We start from the raw sequence: 15783 nt of genomic DNA, 5'->3' as shown, positions 1-15783 counted from the left end.
CATGTGTAAAATTCCACAATCAAAACTTTTAACATACATTTCTTACAGTTATAACAACTTTCATTCGCCATAGAAAGATCTTGACGGTTAGGGTTAGGAAAGAGTGACCTTCTAGCAATTGCCCATTAACCTCCAACACGTTGTCCAATACAGCTACAGTAAGGGCATTGAGCTGCTGGGAATGCCGCACCTTTCTATACAACACTGACCATGTGATTTGATAGTTGGTGGAACCCATGTTTGTTTCAATGGCAACCATTGAACTTAAATCTGCAGTGACTGTAGAAATTTTGGGGTGATCCCGAGATGATCTGTGAGACACGCATTTAATACTAAAATATTTTACTTCCATCTCAAGAATATTGCTAGAAGTCAGAATGACATATCGATTATTGCAGTTCTTTTTATTTGCTGCCAATAGAACAGAGAATTGATCTGTATATCTGATTCTTATGTACAAGGCTCTTGTAGACCTGCTCCTTGGCTACCTCTCTGCAGTACCACCCTATATACTGTATATTCTGGTGTTCCATTAATATACAACTGATTTTTTTTGTCATTAACACTGTGGAACTTCAGCTATCAAATCATACTCTAGGACTATTAAAACAAGGCTTAAAACACATCTTTTTAATGTGGCTTACTCCAGTTGCATTATTTTTATAATGTGGCCTTTTCTTGTGTTTTTTTTTCTCCCTCCTCTGCAGTGCATTCATGTGCTACTGTATATAAAACTGTATTGTGATGTGTCTCTCCCTAGACTTTGGCTCCCTGCCCTGCATTGTCCAGGTCTGCTCCAGTGATGTGACGTCCACCTCTTGCATTGACCTCTCCATGCCAGAGGGTGCTGCCAGAGCACCACCGCAACGCCCTCGGGTCCTGCTCAAGGCCCCGACCCTGGCTGAGATGGATGAGTTGAATATCTCTGAGGTAAGAAGAGAAGGCAGGGCAGCCCACTGTACAAACCGTGTTTCACTCAAGCTGTCCGCTAGAATAACATCATTACGAACAAGAGGAGGTCATTAAGCCCATCAATACCCATCAGGGCCTATATTTATCATTCGTGCTTGAATAAATGACTTGATGTGTTCGTACTCAACGTTTTTTGAATTGTCGCACCATAATAATTAAATCCTGGTTTATCAATCTTGCGTAAGGCATTCGTATGCCTATTTCTAAGTTGTTTGCACAAGGAAATTTGCATTTAAAGCGCCCCTATATTGCCAACCATGGTAAATGTAGCTGTCTGTCACTGCTCCGTTTTCTAGGTGAGTGTCCACACTGCTGCCATTTCGCCCCAACATTTAGTAGACGAAGACAGGCAGCAGATATAAATGGCACATTCATTGAATGTTTTCTGTTCACAAAATGTAATTAATTCACTCTTGGTGCTTTTTATTTTATTGTTACATGAGAACAGTAGCACCGATCGCATTGGAGAACCCAGCAATTGAATGAAAATCCATTTTTACTCCAGTCTACCGAGGACTTTGAATATGTCCAGGAATAGGATGTGTGCACTTGGTTGGTCTGTGCAACCTAGGAGCCAACGTCTTGCACAGTTCCATTAGGACTGCCTTTGGAAAAGTTCTTCTATACCTGCTGTGAATAAATCATGAATAAATTGATTCCGAAATGCTTGTTGAAAAGCAGCATTAGCAAGGTCTTCCACAAGTGTGAGATCAGCCATTTTCAAATTATGAATTTCTGTAATTACCAGTGCACAACTGAAAGAAGACAGTCACAAAAACATGACCACCTGCTTATTAAAGTAATAATCATGGTGGTGGTAACCAACATTATATCATACTACTGCCTAAATATTAATAACAATATTAATAATAGCATGTTTGGCATATAACTGCAATCATTTATGAAAGAATTATATGAGACAAACATCACAATTTCAGCAATACTTGCATCAGTGACATAAACCTAATGAGAACGTTATTATTTTACATATTGCTCTGTTTGCAGATCTTCAGCCAGTTTTTAATAGGAGTGTGATCGTATCTTGCAGGACCATCAGTCTAACACAAGGAAACGATCCAGAGTGTGCGTGAGTCTACAATCATTCTCACGCAGACCTCTGTGTTGATAAATCACATGCTTTCTGTTGGAATGTGCCTGCGGACAGTTTAGAAGGGAATGCTTGCGTGCGCATGAATGATAAATATAGGCCCAGGTTACAAGTAGATAGTTAGTATCTCTGTCTTAATCAAAACTTATCAAGTTGGCACTAAAAGGATCACAATGAGCCTCAACAACATGGCAAGGTAACCCACTCGAGTAAAAAGAGTCTCCTACCCTCTATCTTAAATCTGAACAAGTTTTGTTTAAAGATATGTTGTTCAACTATGTATACAATTCTTCTGAGATATTTCTTGTTGCTATTATTGCTTACATCTTAAAGCCATGAATAATGTATTTTTGCAGTGGTTTGCTGGAGCATGCAGGTTGTTATGGTGATCCATTCCACAGACTGCAGCTGGCTATTTCAAAGTGGAGGTCATTTTTAATTAGATTTTGGAAAAAGCACAGCACAGCTCATTTAAATAAGTGTCATGCATTTTCATGAGAGTAGCACTCATGACTGAAATGAATTAGCAAGATGACAGCCGAGCAGCACTGCCATTTCAAAACCATATTGTGGACCTGTAGATCTCAGACCCCACCCAGCGTGGTGTGAAAGTAATTCTATTATGCCTGGATTGGAGGAGTGTTGCCTCTGCTCAGTTTACATGGAGACAATGGGATAGCTTTTTTTTCCACGTACATTAACTACATAGATTTCAGATTTGTAGTTTTGAAAAAACCCATGTCATAGCAAGCTAGTATTTTTATTTTAAAACATGATGGGGGTTAAATAAAGTTTTCAGTTTGTTTGCCTGGCCTTCCAGGAAGTCTGTTACTGCTTTACTTCCTTGGGCATTTCACCAAAGCAGTGCCTTCTGGGTCAAGGTATGTTACTGGCTGAAAGAATGGGACTAACATTATCACTGCTACCCTTTTTTTTGTGGTGAGCGTCTTTTCAGTTATATATAGTTGGCATTTATTTTCATCAACTTTACAGTAAATAGGAATCAACCTTACTTGCCACAAGAAAAGTGGATGCCAAAATGTCAGTCTGTTTTACTTACTACTTCATGTAAGAACTAAGCAGTTGCTCCCAGCAGTCTTGCTGCAATCAGAATACTTGGCCTGTAGCACAGGAAATGGTTAGTTACCAGGAAGCACAACTTTGTGTAATATTCAGTGAAACATCTGCATATGTTATATAAGTTATACATGCATTAAAAAATAACCTGCAAATAACCACAAGACATTCATTAGCATGATAAGGGATGCAGTGATGTCTGTAATTGGGGAAAGTTTATTATAGAAAAAAGAATATTTTGTTACAATAAGTGTTTTTCGTATTGAGTGAATGGGAATTGGATCTGTAATATGATACTGCCAGTGATTCTAACATGTGGTTCTCACTGTATCCATCCTCTAACATCATAATTTTTTCCCCATCCTTGCTGGAGTGCCCGATGAGCAGACGCAGCACTCTGAGGTGTGTGTTCATTTCTTTCGCTGTGTTCCAGGAAGAAGAGTCTCCGAACGGGGAGATGAGGAGGGTGGAGAGTTCGCCGGTGCCTCTGAAGCGCGACCACTCCTTCTCTGAGCGAGACCTGGCCCAGCTGCAGAGCGAGATGGCACAGTCACAGTCTGCATCGGCACACCTGGCTGGGAGAGGGGAACGGACGCGCTCTGGCAGTGTGGGCCTCTCAACCAGGGATGCAATTCACTACAGGGGTCAGTCTGTCCTCTTCACTGCTTCTAGCTGCTTCTTCCCTCCACCAGATATAAATGCTTCAGCGCAAAACACAGACCTCTTTATTTTATTGTATTTGATGCAAATAAGTCAACCCTCACCAAAACACATCATTGGATTTATATTAATATCCAGAACTGTTTTCGTCATTAAAATAGTCAACCAGAAATGTTAAATTCTTATGTACTGTAGGTCTTGCATTTTATGGCTTGCAAGCTACACATGATGCAAATGGGGGTTTGGAAACAACAGTTATTTCAAATTTCTTCTGTTATTTGCATCACCTTTGTAATCCAGGTTGGAATATGATATATAATATAGTCAATTGGTGACAAGGGCTAGTATAATTTGTCTTAAGGAGAAAACAGGATGTCGGAGGTTCCAAAAGCAGGTTTGAGATTGGAGTTCAAGGGTGAAAAACAACCAGTAACCATGGCGATGTAGTTGAATGCTCAAGTAACAAAGGGATCTGTAGAAATATAAGATCTGAATTTTCTTTCCATAATTCTAATTATTGTTTCACTTTCAGTTAATACTGGTATGCCACTGTTCATGCATACCGAGCACATATTTGTTGTTTCACATTTGCCAAATGAACTTTCCTGTTCCACTCAGTCAGCATTTCTAAGGGAGCGGCTGTATGTTTTGTGTGTTCACAGCTTCTCTCCCCGCTGGTGGAGCCAAGAGATCAACAGCATTCTCCCCTGGGAGAGGCTCACTTAGCTCAGTGGAGGAGAGGTCAGAGAGAGACGGCAGCTCTTTGTCCAAACACAGCTCCACAAACCAGTGGATGGTGGGTAATGTTTTTGTGTTCCATCATTGAACTGTCCAGTTCTGGTCACCACAGTACCAAAGGAACATAGTTCAGCAAAGAGCAACCAGACCAATCCCAGGGCTTAAAATACTGAGCTACAGCCTGGAACAAAGAAGAATTAAGGAGGAGAGCGTGATCTGAAGTCTTTCAAATATTAAAAGGAGTTGACATAGTTAACCCTAACCAATACTTTAAGCACGGTATAGAAACCAGGACCAGAGGACACTGTTGGAAATGAAGTGTAGGTAGACAGGACAGAGGGAAGGAGACACTTCACACAGAGTGCTGAGGGTATGGAATGGGCTACCTAGTCATGTTGAGGCAGAATCACTTGGATCCTTTAAGACCTGATTTGACAAAGTTTTGAGATCAATTAGTTTACTGGACGAGCTTGGATGGGCCTAATGTGCGGAGTATCAGAATCTGGAGGCAAAACCTCATTGTCTTTTGCTTGAGCAGGAGACTGTACAATTGTATTTTTCAGCGCCCTGTGACATTTGACACCATATTTCCTGCTAACTTCAGTCAATTACCTGAACGTGCAATTAGCTTACGTTGAAGAGTTGCCATTCTCAAATGTGTTTTTCAAAACGTGACAGCACACAGTGTGTAATAAAGGTATTAAAGTTTCCTGATGGTTTTGATTTAAAAAGACCAATAACTAATCTGATCAAACCGTCCGTCATCTGAATGGTTAATGGGTACTGTGTAATTAAATGACAAAGTACTTTGAGATCTGGTCAGAGGTGTAATTGGATCAATTTGATAGTAAGTAGAACATACTAACTATGTAGACCAGGAGAAGAGTTTGAGTCCAGTGGTCTGCAGTGGAGCAGGTTTGTGGGTTTAGGATGGCAGTATTTGGATCATAAGATAGACCCCTTGAGTGTAGTCTGGGCACCTGCCTTCAAGAAGTAGGTCAGTGAGAAGAGTGAGCAAGGTATGGTTCTTGGAAATGAAAGTCTTTCCTGAGTTCTGATTCAAAGCTGTTTTCTCTCTCCAGGAGGAGTTCAGCCATCCTGTGGAGAGTCTTGCTCTGACCATCGAGGAGGTGATCAACGTGCGCAAGGTGTTGGTGAAAGCAGAAATGGAAAAGTTCCTTCAGGACAGGGAGCTGAGTAATAATCTGAAGAAGGGGAAGGTGAACAAACAGGCTGCTTTATATTTGACTAGTTAGGCTCCCCTGACCTACACACTCCCTTATCAGAAATCCCATTATTATTGTGTTGCTCTCCAGAGTTTGTCATGATAACATGATTTATTCAATGCCCTGTATTGCTTAAATTAAGTATAGTAAAATGGATTCAATAAGATCAAATCAACTACAGTAAAACCTGTCTAATCCATACCCTCTACATTTTTTTTCTTTTCTGTAAAAAACAAAAGCAAGACGTTGTGACTCACACATCCCGCTGTTGCCATTCTGAATTGTGCAGTTGTTGAATAGCAAATAAAATGTTTAAACATCCACACAAAGAGCTATCTCCTTGAAAGAAAATGTGTGCTTATCAAAAAAGCTCAACGTTTAACAAAACAATAACAGAAAGAGCTACAGTAAGTGAAAAATTCAAAATCACTAGGCAAACGGTTTCAAACATTTTGAAAATAAAAGATGATTAGTTAAACGCAACATAGTGAAAACCTCCGTGCCAGCAGAAAGCACCTGAATCCTGCATGCAGGTACAGTACACCTCTTTCTATAGGAATGGTTTAAACAGGCTCGGGCTAATAACAGGTGAAGAGTTTGTTGAGGCATTATTGTTTATAATGCGGTGTATGCAAAGTAATAGAGTGTTTGTTTATATATATATATATATATATATATATATATATATATATATATATATATATATATATATATATATATATATATTGTTGACCACCGGACACAATATGCCAAGTCCAATTACAATAAGTAATGAATAGATTTGTATTTGTTGATTTCATATGTAATGACGCACGTGCATCAACATATTAACAGAATAAGTAAGAGAAAAGCAATAGACAAGCATATGTTAATAAACTATAATAATAAACTAACATTTAATAAACTATCAGACAAATTAAATGAATCCTTACATATGGTAAAAATGCAGCAGTGGCTCGAACAGTAATTTATGAATTTTAACACAATGGTTATTAATACAGTACCGTGCTACACACGTTAAATGCAGCAGCAACACTAGATTACTCTCACGATGAGAAGTCAGTTTTGAAAAGATTGAATAAACCATTTGAGTTTGATGGGTTATCATGTTACAAAACAGTACTGTATCAGTTTTGAATCGGTTAGCAGCGAATCGCTATCAGTGCCAAAAAGGGGTTCTTTTAAGTGAAGTTCCTTTAGGTGGAGCATTTCAATGGGAAAATTCCATTTCACCACAAGGTTGTACCCTAAGGAGGTGTTCCTGTACGCAATGACTACTGCATTACAGTAACTCTGTAATTCAGCACACTGTCTTATCCTGTCCAAGCTGGATTGTACCGGTTTTACTGTAATTTCAGTAATAGTGGCTTGTATTCAAAATGTTACATTAGTCTAGTAGCCAGATTTATAAAGTAGGTACTTGACTGAGAACATGGTAAGCCTCCTGGTGCTAGGTTGTCTAAACTTCACTTAGAATGAGTGTTAGCTAAACTGCATCAGAGGGCCCCCACTTTTATAAATCCATGAACATGTTTAACATCTGAACATAAGAAGTGGGCAATGTGCCTGACTTGCATAACATGGAAGCAGGTTTGGTTGAAATGTCAGGCGGGATAATTAGCTGATTTGGCACAATCTCCTTCATGGGATTTTCCTAAAATTTGTGCTAACATCAGTGAAACTTCATGTTCATGCATGGCAGAGCTCAACCTAGATTAGAGGCATTTGCTTATTTGACAGTTGAGGGCCAAACACCTTAACAAACTTACCTTGTGCTGAGAAGTGATGCTTTGTATTGCAGTGCCATTTTGTGTTGGATAGACACATTAGGCACCTTTGTTTCATTCTAGGTGTTATTGACCAAAATATAATCTGCTGTGTACCAGAGGTACTGAAGGTATACATGTTGAATAAAGCTTTGACCTTTTTGACTTGTTGTATGTACACACAGTGTTTGCCCTCCGGTAGCATTTTAACTCTCACTTTTGAAACACACACAGGTTTGTTGCTGCTGTCGAGTGAAGTTCCCATTGTTTTCATGGCCGTCAAGTTGCCTCTTCTGCAAAAGGTTTGTACCTGTTGAAATGTTTTCATCATAGCACTTATAATTATTTTATTTTCTGCTAGTGTATCAAAACAATACAAATGTGTTATGACAACATACATACATACTTGGTTCTGTAGAAAATTAATCTGCAACATGTACACAGGAAAAATGATACAATATATACATAGCAATGAGAACAGACCCACTGGCTGTGAGCCAAAGTGAGCAAGACGATTGGAAAATGGATGGGTTTTATTTAAATATTTTTTCACTCACTTGCTCCAGTCACTTTGGAGCATTCAGAAACCAGGAGTGTTGGTGGAAACAGCAATTAATTGTGTTGCATTTGGTGCGACTCCTCGGGTAAAGGAAATGTACATGCCACACATTCCAGAGAGAGGACGGCCCAATGTGTGATTTAATAAAGTCCATACTGAATTTCATTAACATTAGATAAGTAGTTCCCCAGATGCATGTCAAAACAGAAGGCAGACAGGCACCTCCAGTTTGATGCACGCAGTAACAATAAAGAAGTCTCTTGATAAAGTGTTTGACGTGCATATGGGTGTGCTGATACCTGCACCACATCCCTTGGCCACATAGCAAGAACAAGCCTGAAGAGGGTGTGGCCACTTTATCATTGCCCTACTTGAGATTCAAACTGTATGTTGCTTCGATTATTTTAGATGCTTGTAATCTGATTTTGTCAATCTGGCACCTGTCTGTCAGTTTATACACCTGTCAGCTTCCCTTTTTACCTGTATTCGGAGAATCGTTGGTTATATATACTCCCTACACTTAGCACAAGTTATCAGAATATATGACGTGGGGAACTACTTTTGGATTAATTTAGGCCTTGCTGGTTTGTTAATGAAGGCTACGAGGAGGATACTGGGCCTCTAAGTGGGCCAACAAAACAAAAGTTTGTTTCTAAGCAACAAAAAAGGTAGCACAATTTTCATGAGATTACATTGTTTATAAATTACGAAAAGTATTTTTTTAGAAAGTAGTTTCTAATATTCCATACCCAGGGTTTATGTAAACCCAAGTTTAAATTAAGGGGTCTTCAAATGTTTGGAGTGGAGAGTACTCCAAACATTTGACATTAGTACTATACAGTACTAATTCATTGTGCAACACACTGTTGATGGCCCTGGATTGTCCTTAGTGTGGGACAACACTGCCCTCTCGTGTCAAGACTTGTGTATTATTCCATTTACAAATTGCACTCCTGTCGCCTACACACCTCTATATCTGACTTTTCTTTTCTTACAGAAATGTGTGTGGATCCTGCAGTGTAAAGGTAAGAACTTCAGTTTATCAAGGGAGTGGGGCACAATTACCCATTTTTAGATAATAATCCTTGTGGGCATCATTTATTTTGCATGAAAATAGTCTTGTTTATTATGAATGATCCCCCCTGTATTTTTCCTGTTTTCTATTCTAGAACCCAAATTTAGATGAATGTATTATCTATTTTTAATAAGCACCCATCAGTAGTATTACTGTAGTGATTTTGTTTTATTCCTCTGTAGATGAAGATCCCTTCAAAGAAGCTGGCACACTTACCTGTTTACGCCGTGGGTTTTGAGAGCACTGGAGGCCGTCACTCCAAGAAGCATGACATCTATCAGTAAGCCATTTAGCACACCACGCTTTGGGATGCACAGCCGGAGAGTCTGCAATATAATCTTGTTTTGCCCTGAGTTGGACTGTAGTTAAAAATGATCAATGTTTTCTGAAAGCAAACAAAGCATGTTTGGGGGGCAGTGTACTCTGATAGAAAATTACATTTTATTTTACAGAGCTTTGAAATATTCACGTCTTCCTGAAATAGTACGACAGCCACCAGCGATGCCGTTTTCGTCACAGTTCATGATATTTTACCACTCCAAAAAGTCAATAGAACCTCATACAAGAAAGCTTCTGTAAACCTAAAAAAAAAAAAAGAAATAATGTCCCGCATTACTTCTCGGTTTCAAAAAGAGCACCCTGTATACGCTTGCTGTATTTAATGATCATTTTGGATGACCCCTAAATAAACCTCCTCTAGATCCTGGTTGCTGGGTTTTGTTTTAACCAGGATCTTAATCACGTTAAACTGCATTTCATTCATATCGTTTACAAGATGGCACTCTGAGCATCTGAAACCTGGACTGTTTACAGCTGCAAGAAGATGGTGTTAAAAAGGACTAGAATAATAAAAAAAATAAAAATAAAAAAGCACCTTATGATAAATTCATTACCAGACCCACAGAGCTACATGTGTATAGTCTAGAAAGACAATATACTGTAGTGCACTGCACAGATTTATATACAGTACATGTACAGCGTTGAGTAGTTTAACCTTTTGACCAAATGTTGTTATTGGTTTCTGTTTGCGAGGCTCTTGTAAGGAAAGCCAAATCCATTATTCCTGCACACGCTATGTAAAGCCAACCGCAATCCAGCTGTCAAATACAGATCTCCTTCTAAAAAATGAAATGGCTACAGTATTTTCATAGCCTATTATGGTACCTTACTCACTGTTATAAAAGTGTATTTTTTTTAACCTATTAAAACGGATCCACATTTTGAACAGTTTTAAAAAACTGTGAATTTTAGTATACAGTGAAATCCTACTATTCACAAAACGGTCTTCATAGGTCCCAATAGAAGCAAAATTGCAAAGAGAGGATTTACTGTAGGGGAGGGGGAGGGGGCATTCATGTTCTGGTTTACCATTGACATTAAAGTATGTGGTTTTGCCACTCGTTAGTGTAACATTGTATAGAGTATTGATCCACTGAGCATGGCTAGATGGTTGACCTTGGAAGGATATACTTGTAATATGTTTTCCACATCCCAGGTCTCTAAGGAGTCTGAGCAGCCGGTCAGTTGAAGAGGAGTTCCCTCATCTCTATACCAACGGCTGCAGTCTGAAGGACACCTGCACTGAGTGCACCAAGTTTGTCGGTGATGTCATCATCTCGAGCCGGAAGAGTTTGGACATTCTGAACAGCACACCCAGAAAAGCCCAATCCCTGCGTGTCCCTGCTGGGAGGTCTGCAAAGTATAAATAAACTCCTTTTCCACTCAGGACTTCATTCAGCCATCTCTGAACTGAAAAAGCATAATGTTCCTTTACCGGCATGTTCTAAATAATGCAGTATTGCCTGTGATAGCTTCTCCTTCCGGTTCTCTCCTGAAGCACATTCCTCAGCATCTTGTCTGAAAGAACAGCTCTACAGCCAGCCAGGTATGGCCTTGCAAACCCACAGAGTGTGTTGCCATTGGCTTTGCAAATCACAAAATCATTGTAAAGGTATTTAATGAATGTGATTGTGATCCACAGCCACGTCTGAAATAGGCCTTCTGTATTGGAGTGGAGAGAGCAACATTCTGCCTTGCCTGAACAAGTGCAGCTTGGATTTAAAAAAAAGGGAACATGCAAGGTAGTGATTCACAAAAGGTGTTGGGATGGTAAAATAAGGACCTACATCTGCTCTGCGACCCTGCAGCATGGGATTATGAAGCTCCAGAAATGTGAAAAAGACACTAACCTTTCTATATTGTCCACACTGAGACCTAGCGAAATATTCTTTAAAGCTTTATAGTTCATCAGGACTTCCATCACAACTACCATGGATGTGGCTGGAAATGTACAGTAATTCCTGATCAAAGATTTGTATGTATATAAAAAACAACACATGTGTATTGCTGCTGCTGCTGCTGCTGCTGCTGCTGCAAAATGAAAGAAAATGCATCTCTAGTGTAAAGCAGAAGAATACTGTTGGTTGTCTTTTTTATGTGTATATATGAGGAGTACCATTTTTTTTTTTTATCCCTCAGTAAACAAAAATGATGTACAGTATTTGCGTTGGAGTTCTGCAATCCACACCAGTAGCTGGTCTTTAATTGACAGCATGGGAATGTTTTCAATTTAATAACGTAGCTCAACAGGGTAGTTACACAGGAGTGGTTGCATTTCCAACCATTGAATTCTGTGGTTGCAGAATTACAACAAGGCTACTAGAGCATGAAGAGCCAAGTATCCTTGATTTTTTTTGGAGTATGAGATGGATTTTCATAATGGCAGTAATAACCTAGATGTACCGAAGTGCGTTCTTTCGTTATGATTGCTTCCCAAGTTATTTAAAAAAAAAGGGTTAACTTGTTTTTGTGTCCTGCTGCTCTGGTAGAGGTGACTTTATCATGTTGTGTTTTTTTTTTTGTTTTCCCCACTTGGTTTGTGTGTGTCATGTTACCCTACATTTGTTCTCATGAGAAAAGATTGTATGCTAAATTTGTGACGATAGGGAAAGCTACCTGGCTTTGATTCTCCAGTTAGTTGTATTAAAATGGTGCCAACAGCAAAAGGATCATCTTAACACGGAATAAAATGAAACTGCAGTAAAACTGCTGTAGTGTGTTGTGCGTAATACATGCTGTCAATTGCTATGGCATGCAAAGATTGAAGCAGATTTATTTATTATCCAGCCCAGGGTAATATGTAGTAATGGTTATTGGGAGTAACGTATTGCGAGATATACGGAGGTGTCTCTCTGTATATCGTTTACATTTCTATATGTATAACACAAGTTATTCCACACACTGTAAATCAATCACTTTGTACTTTTACATTGATACAAACCTCATTTGCGTACCTTATGACATATAGCTCTTCCACAGTGCTTCCCAATTTAAACTATTCCATTGCCATTTCTTCTAAAATATTCTGTACATACTGTTGATGCACGTCATAGTCATCAACGTTTTCGTCATACTGAGGGTAATATATTGAACTCGCAGCCATGGTGGTTGATATTTTATGTTGTTTTTTGCATTATTGTAACTTACAGTGGCCACTGACCGTTCATGTCCAGAGTATTGACTAGGGTTGACTTTTCAAAACCTTTCTAAAGATTTTAACAACTTCAGCCTCCCCCTCTAATCCTTCTTTGTTCTAGGCTAAATAGATTGTTCCCTCATTCTATCTCCACAACTCATTTCAGTAAACCCTGGGATTAGTCTGCGCCTTTCAGTCTGGCCGTTGTTTAGTATTGCCCTTAAATTTTGTTAACCTCTCACCTTTGATATATGCTATTTAGCTTGGCAGAAAAAAGTGGGAGAAATAAAAATCCCTTTCTTTTCTGTTTTGAGATCTGATCTTTGATTTGTGGAACAGGATGGCAGACCAGGGACCTCATTGAAACTAATAGCTCTGCAGCTATCTCTCAAATCTAAATCAGTATAATAACTGCAGCGATTTTGAAAGTTTGTATCATTCTGACAACTGTGCTGTGGACTCGGGTTAGAGTTGAGACCAAGCTGAGATCTGATTAATCTTAAGTGATGCGTTTTAGCTTAAAAGAGACAGAAGTTTATAACGAGTTACCCTCGTCTCTATACACTGGAAATGCATTTAAAGTAATTGTTTATTTTCAAAGGGTTTCCTCCATTCTTTAACTCCTATTTTGTAAAAGGAGAAAAAAAAATCATGTTAGTATTACAGGCATCAAATGTGGACTTTCATGCAGGGTCATGAGGACATTCCTAATTAACGTGCATGATTGTAAGTTCGGTTCAATACCTACAGGCCCATAGATTTCTAAGAAAAGTGATCCTATGGTGTAGTATACCATGAAGAGGTTTATTTTTTAAATTGCCATCTGGGGAACTGTTCTGTTTTAGAAATACCATGGATGCCTTTTTCCAAAGGAGGGACAATCTTAGCTAATGGTCTAGTGCCCCTTTGTGGATATTAAAATTGTGTCAAATTAGAGAACTGGAATTTTGTTTATTTATTGTTTATTTAGCAAACACCTTTATCCAAGGCGACTTACAGAGACTAGGGTGTGTGAACTATGCATCAGCTGCAGAGTCACTTACAATTACGTCTCACCCGAAAGACAGAGCACAAGGAGGTTAAGTGACTTGCTCAGGGTCACACAATGAGTCAATGGCTGAGGTGGGATTTGAACTAGGGACCTCCTGGTTACAAGCCCTTTTCTTTAACCACTGGACCACACAGCATTGCCATACTCCTGGGGCCGGGTTTTGAAAACTTTTGTAATCAGATTTCCGCGTTTGATCTGGATTATATTGTGCAATTGGGTTTTTCAAAACATCGAAATGCGATCGGGATTACTGTGATCCGGATTTCGTTTTGGTAGTCAGATCGTACTTTTAATCACGATTTAAATGTTGCAGTTGGGTTTTTCAGAATTTAAAGAGGAGATCACGATTACTTTGATCCAGAATACCTGGAGTATCCTACTGCGGAGGTGCTTTTAAATTATCATAGAACATCAATATTTTGTTTTGAATTGTCACAGCAAACACACACTATATGTACATAGTGTTAGAATATAATATTTACATATTTATTTGTTTTGTGTCCATGCAAGATAAAAGGAAAACACGCATTTAGTGGTGTATAGCTTTAATAAAAAAGCATATGCATACGCCTCCACATACACCTCCTTAAAACTCGTCTGAGAGATGCTGGACTCCCGACCGAAGAGGAAGAGGAAGACGATGAAGATGTCTAAAAACACATATCCTTTTTTTTGTTTTTCAAACGTTTTATTTTTATTCAGTTTAGATGTAGTTATTTAATTTCTGCTAAATACATAAAATAACCATTATTTGCTTGTGTTATATGTGCACTAACATTAAAAGTGATTTAGATTTTGTTAAAAATATAACATACAACACAATAGTTATGTATGTCATTATTACCACAATCTTATTTATTTTGTTAAATTAGGTTATATATTGTTAAATTAGGTTATATTATAAACGGGCAGCAGTGTGGAGTAGTGGTAAGGGCTCTGGACTCTTGACCGGAGGGTTCAATCCCAGGTGGGGGACACTACTGCTGTACCGTTGAGCAAGGTAGATTGCTCCAGTAAAAACCCTGTATAAATGGGTAATTGTCTTTAAAAAAAAAAAAAAAAAAAAAAAACAACTAGTCAAAAAACTGGATTTTGTAATTGTGATTGTTTGTTATCTGGATAAATGTAACCCAGCAGTGACATTTTCTGAAAAAACGGATCAAAATGATCCAGATAAAAGTAATCTTGTTCACAAAATATAGGATTACAAAATCTGGATCACTTTGATCCAGATTAAAAGTTTTGAAAAACCAGCCCCTGGCTATTCCATTCAACCCTATTAAACTAACATAAGAGGCAAATAATTTGTTTGCAGTATATTGATATTGGTTCTGTGATTGGTTTTAATAAACTGTACTGTATTGCTTTATTTCACAGTATTCATTTGGTCTTCATTTTCAAATTTAAATCACCTTCCATTATACTGTATCTTCCTTATGATTTTAACTATTGCGTGCTTTGCTATTAATTCGAACTGTGGGTGGCTACTCCAACACTAGTTTTGCTCCCCATTTATTTAGATTCATTCTAATGTACATTCGCAGGGAACACAATTATACGGTTTAGGTCTCGTCCATGGTTTTATCCCCACAAAACCGCTAGAGGGCATCCCTTGTCTATTAACTACACACTGTTGCACCATTGCAGCAAAATTCATCAGAAACATTTCTTAGGAAAGTTTTTTTTTTTTTTTTCCTTCAAAAATACTTATAAAATGACACAGTCTAACTTAAACAGAACAAGTATTGAACATTTCTGGGACTCGATAATACATTATTCAATCCCTTGACGTCTAGGAGTGACCATTAATCAACAGAGTATTACTATTGCTCTTATTGTATTACTTGTATTGTAACACTTGAAATGTATTTGCTTACGATTGTAAGTCGCCCTGGATAAGGGCGTCTGCTAAGAAATAAATAATAATAATAATAATAATAAATTGGTTTAGGGAAGGGACGGTAAAATTGAGGCCAAGTCTGGCTATGCCACTGTACATGTCCGTAAGCGCCCAAGACACACACACACACACACACACACACACATATATATATATATATATATATATGTAATCCA

At 38.4% G+C, this 15783-nt stretch overlaps 1 protein-coding gene across 1 annotated transcript in view; it reads left to right on the top strand.

Moving 5' to 3' along the window:
* The window catches only part of LOC117425161 (protein spire homolog 2-like), a 34832-nt gene extending 20052 nt beyond the window's left edge, over positions 1 to 14780 (top strand). Inside the window, exons 8-15 of the mRNA XM_034041882.3 lie at positions 761 to 930; positions 3591 to 3801; positions 4480 to 4613; positions 5638 to 5775; positions 7782 to 7849; positions 9104 to 9131; positions 9364 to 9461; positions 10677 to 14780. Of these exons, the coding sequence (XP_033897773.1) occupies positions 761 to 930; positions 3591 to 3801; positions 4480 to 4613; positions 5638 to 5775; positions 7782 to 7849; positions 9104 to 9131; positions 9364 to 9461; positions 10677 to 10890 (1061 nt within the window). The 3' untranslated portion in view covers positions 10891 to 14780. The remainder of the gene's footprint in view (positions 1 to 760; positions 931 to 3590; positions 3802 to 4479; positions 4614 to 5637; positions 5776 to 7781; positions 7850 to 9103; positions 9132 to 9363; positions 9462 to 10676) is intronic.
* The last annotated feature ends 1003 nt before the right edge of the window (positions 14781 to 15783 follow it).

The sequence above is a fragment of the Acipenser ruthenus genome, chromosome 20, assembly GCF_902713425.1.
Source record: "Acipenser ruthenus chromosome 20, fAciRut3.2 maternal haplotype, whole genome shotgun sequence".
NCBI lineage: Eukaryota > Metazoa > Chordata > Actinopteri > Acipenseriformes > Acipenseridae > Acipenser > Acipenser ruthenus.
This window is presented reverse-complemented; position numbering and strand designations above follow the sequence as displayed.